Raw genomic sequence first — 3,524 nt, forward strand, 5'->3', positions numbered from 1 at the left:
CTTACTGTCCCTTTTCTTGGGTTTATTTTACGAAAAGGAAAAAAGGAAAATTTTTATTTGAAGGACAGGGTCTTCCTTTCATCATTAAACCAAATCCAATCTTTTGTATCTAAATGGAAAAAAATGTCACGCTTCATATAAACACAAAGTCACGTCCTCCTTGGCTTCTCTCGGTCGGCCTGATAACCCGCGTCTTTTATTTTAAGATGTTAGCCCAATAACCCGCGTCTTTTATTTTAAGATGTTAGCCATGATCAGTTGCTATAACAAACTTTCTTCAGCACGACTGGCATGACTAAAAAAGAAAGCCACTCGTTTGGGCAACTCCTATGAATCTATGATACACCCACCGAGGGACCCGGTAATATTTAGACGACCCTAGTCACTACCCATTTCCATACTTTCGTGGCCGTCCATTCAAAAAACACCATCAGATGATGTTGACCCAAAATATTCAAATACTAATAGCTAAATTTTAAAGTGGACCCTGTTTTTCCTAGTGGCATGGTAGATATAAAGGTGTTGTAAATAGTTAGCGGATTTGGGCGCTCTGGCCTCCAACAGGAGTAATCCCTCGGTACAGATCATTTTTGTATTAACTCCTGAGTGATTTTTTATTTTTTTTACTCGACTCTGCTGATAAAGGAGGTATATTTTTATAGATAAATAATGGGAGTGAAAATTAGGCTTCTTGAGCTATATAAAGTAGGTGGGAGAGAAACCTGGATAATAATTTCAACAACCGAATGAGCGTAGAGTAGATAATATTAGACTTTTAAGCTTAGAAGATCGTAGTCCGGACTCTTCGCAGAAGAACTCAAGAGTGTAGGAAGTAATTGTACAATAGAAACAGAATATGGATAACATTTCTTTTGAGCCAAGTGTGTAGTAGCAGAGACAAAAGAAAGGCACCCGTCACAGATCTGAGGTTGAGTCACTTAAACGAAGACGTCGAGACCACTCCATTATCTTTAATAAGACCAGCGCTTGACATGATGAGTGAGAAGGAATTAGAGGAAGTTCAAAAATTTGTACCTGGGAGGTTGTCCACTGCTGGATTTCATGTTTCACGTGAAAGTCAGCCCGGACACGGATTATTGGAGGTATTTGAACAGATTTCATGTGAAAGTCATCCCGGACCCGGAGTATTGGAGGTATTTGAATTCCCGACTCTAACGTTCTCAGATTTTGGTGACACTGTGGTAGGTGAATTGGTGACCAACAAAAAGAAACTAGTAAGTATGAGCACAAAGTAAAAACGCCCTACTACGATACACCTCCTTTCAATCTTTTGGAATATTAATTGACGATTCTTTCAAATGGATTTTGAATCTGGCAGGTAATCTGCAAATCTTTTTGTTTTCTAAATATATATCTTTGCTTATTCAGGATTAGTTTGTTATGTATCTTCTATGTATGGTTGTCGACACTCACTGAACCGAGTTTATACTTTGCAGAGTGAGGTATCTGAGCTTCGTGACGGAATAGAAAAGGCTCAAAAGCTACTTGTCGCCTTAATTAAAGACCCCCACAAGTCGCTCGAGGACGCTCGATCGTCAGCATCGGTTATGATTTCAGGTTTGCCTCCTTTTCTCTCAATGTACTTTTCTTTGGAGTTTATTACATGATAAATCGGGGGACGGACGGAAAGAGGGACAAGTGGGTCGATTTTGGAATTTTATCAAAATAGGTTTTAGTTTTTTGTGATTTACAGGCCTTGTGGGGGCAAATATGTACTCCAACCGTTACTTACTAGGTTTCACTTTTACGGTTGACCTTCATAACGTTTTTTCTCCTCTACCGGCCTCCTTCAGCTTCATCATGAAACATCAGCAACTTCACTTCTGAATCATACCCAAGTCACAATACAAACCCATCAATCCTCCTACCAGGAGCAGCGATTCCATCCATCTCAATTCCATATTTGCTCTCAATCTGTAAATTGTAGTACCACCAAACCCTTTTCCTTGTTTGATGTCAGAAGTATCTCAAATTCAATCTCTAATTCCATCTGTTTCAAACCTCAGCTGATAACTCCACGCCAACAGTAAAACCCATTTTCAATTCAACACTCAGCAGCTTCATTGATCTTGTTACCAACACCACCTATCTTCTCTGTCTTGATTTCCGGCAACAAAACCCATTTTAATCTCCATCTTCATAGAAACAATAGTGAACTAGGTTCTTGAGCTACACCCATCTCTCAATTATCAATCTGAACCTCAAACCCTCTGATCCATTACCCATCTTCACTGAATCACATCAACAACCACACGCTCATCTTCCACGATTCAATTTCAGCTGCAGACCATCATCGTCTCCAACAGATTCATCTTTCTCTGCCTATTCTTCGTCTCGATTTCACGGACCCAACAACAGCCTCTATTTCTTTTGTTCTCCGTTTAGTTCTCCGAATCTCAAACCGACACATCAACAGTCATTAAATCAGTTTTTCTGATTCATCCTTTCGCATCTTTAATTCAATTCAACAGATCCGGAAAACACACGAATTCACTTATGAAATGGCACAAAATCAATTAAAATGTCAAGAACTGCATAACCTCCGTCATGCCCAAAGTGTTACCTTATGAATTTGCCACCACTGAGTAAATGTTCTTGCTCCGTGTTATGTTACCAAAGGTTAGTTTGTATACTATGCAGTTAACAGCTTATATTGTCTGATGCTTTGTCGTTTCTTTCTTCTTTTTTGTTTTTTTGCCAAGGCTTCAAAGAAGAGCTAAAAACCCTGAAACGCCGGTTTACGTCATTTGAGGATCGGATGGGGAAGCAGCAGGAGCAGCAGCTGCAGCAGCAGCCCATACTTCTGACCTCACAGCTGCAGCCGAAACCTCAGACCTCACAGCTACAGCCAAAACCTCAGATGGCACAGCAGCTGCAACCGCCCAATATGCCTCAAGTTCCGTTTACACAGCAACAATCTTCCAAGACACAAAAAATGCTTTGTCGTCTATTATCGCAGGAGGATCAAAAGTGAAAAACCAGGTCTACCAAATCTATTAAGAAGTTCAAAATATATCTGACTGGGAATTTAGCGCCGCTGGTTCTTCCTCAGTTTATCAGTGTTCGCCTTTTTCTTTGGGTGTGCCTTGTTCTTTCTTGGTTTTTGGGTTAGTCCTTTGAATGCTTATGTTTCAAGACGTTGTTCTCCTTTTTGTTCTGTTTTTTGTGATCTTAGAACGCGTATGACCAATGGTAACTGTTTTATCCCCCATTCACGTGGATTATTTCCTTTTCGATTGAAAAAGTATGTGATGCTAGGATTCTTACTCGTAATTCTATCTTGCTGATGTTGCTACGTAAAGATTGTGGATATGCTTATTCACGTGGATAATTTCTTTTTTGATTGAAAAGTACGTGGATGCTTACTCATAGTTCTATCTTGCTGATGTTGCTACGTAAAGAACCTCAAATATCATGTACTATAATTTATGAATAAGCATAGGCCGCGTAGCGATTCATTTTTGTCAAATGAAGATATTGTCCAACAAGACCTTGGAGGTGAT

General features: G+C 39.7%; 1 protein-coding gene across 2 annotated transcripts; it reads left to right on the forward strand.

Moving 5' to 3' along the window:
- The first annotated feature begins 728 nt into the window (after positions 1–728).
- Positions 729–3,294, forward strand: LOC113357554. Of its 2 annotated transcripts, none has more exons than XR_003363688.1 (3): positions 729–1,339; positions 1,458–1,578; positions 2,724–3,294. XR_003363688.1 is itself a non-coding variant. In XM_026600994.1 (3 exons), the coding sequence occupies exons 1-3, from the start codon at positions 993–995 to the stop codon at positions 2,993–2,995; spliced, it is 636 nt and encodes a 211-aa protein (XP_026456779.1). In that variant the 5' UTR covers positions 729–992; the 3' UTR covers positions 2,996–3,294. The 2 variants fall into 2 exon arrangements, 1 of the variants encoding a protein (XP_026456779.1); XM_026600994.1 differs by having other exon boundaries at positions 729–1,235.
- The last annotated feature ends 230 nt before the right edge of the window (positions 3,295–3,524 follow it).

The sequence above is a fragment of the Papaver somniferum genome, chromosome 3 (assembly GCF_003573695.1).
Source record: "Papaver somniferum cultivar HN1 chromosome 3, ASM357369v1, whole genome shotgun sequence".
Classification (NCBI taxonomy): Eukaryota; Viridiplantae; Streptophyta; class Magnoliopsida; order Ranunculales; family Papaveraceae; genus Papaver; species Papaver somniferum.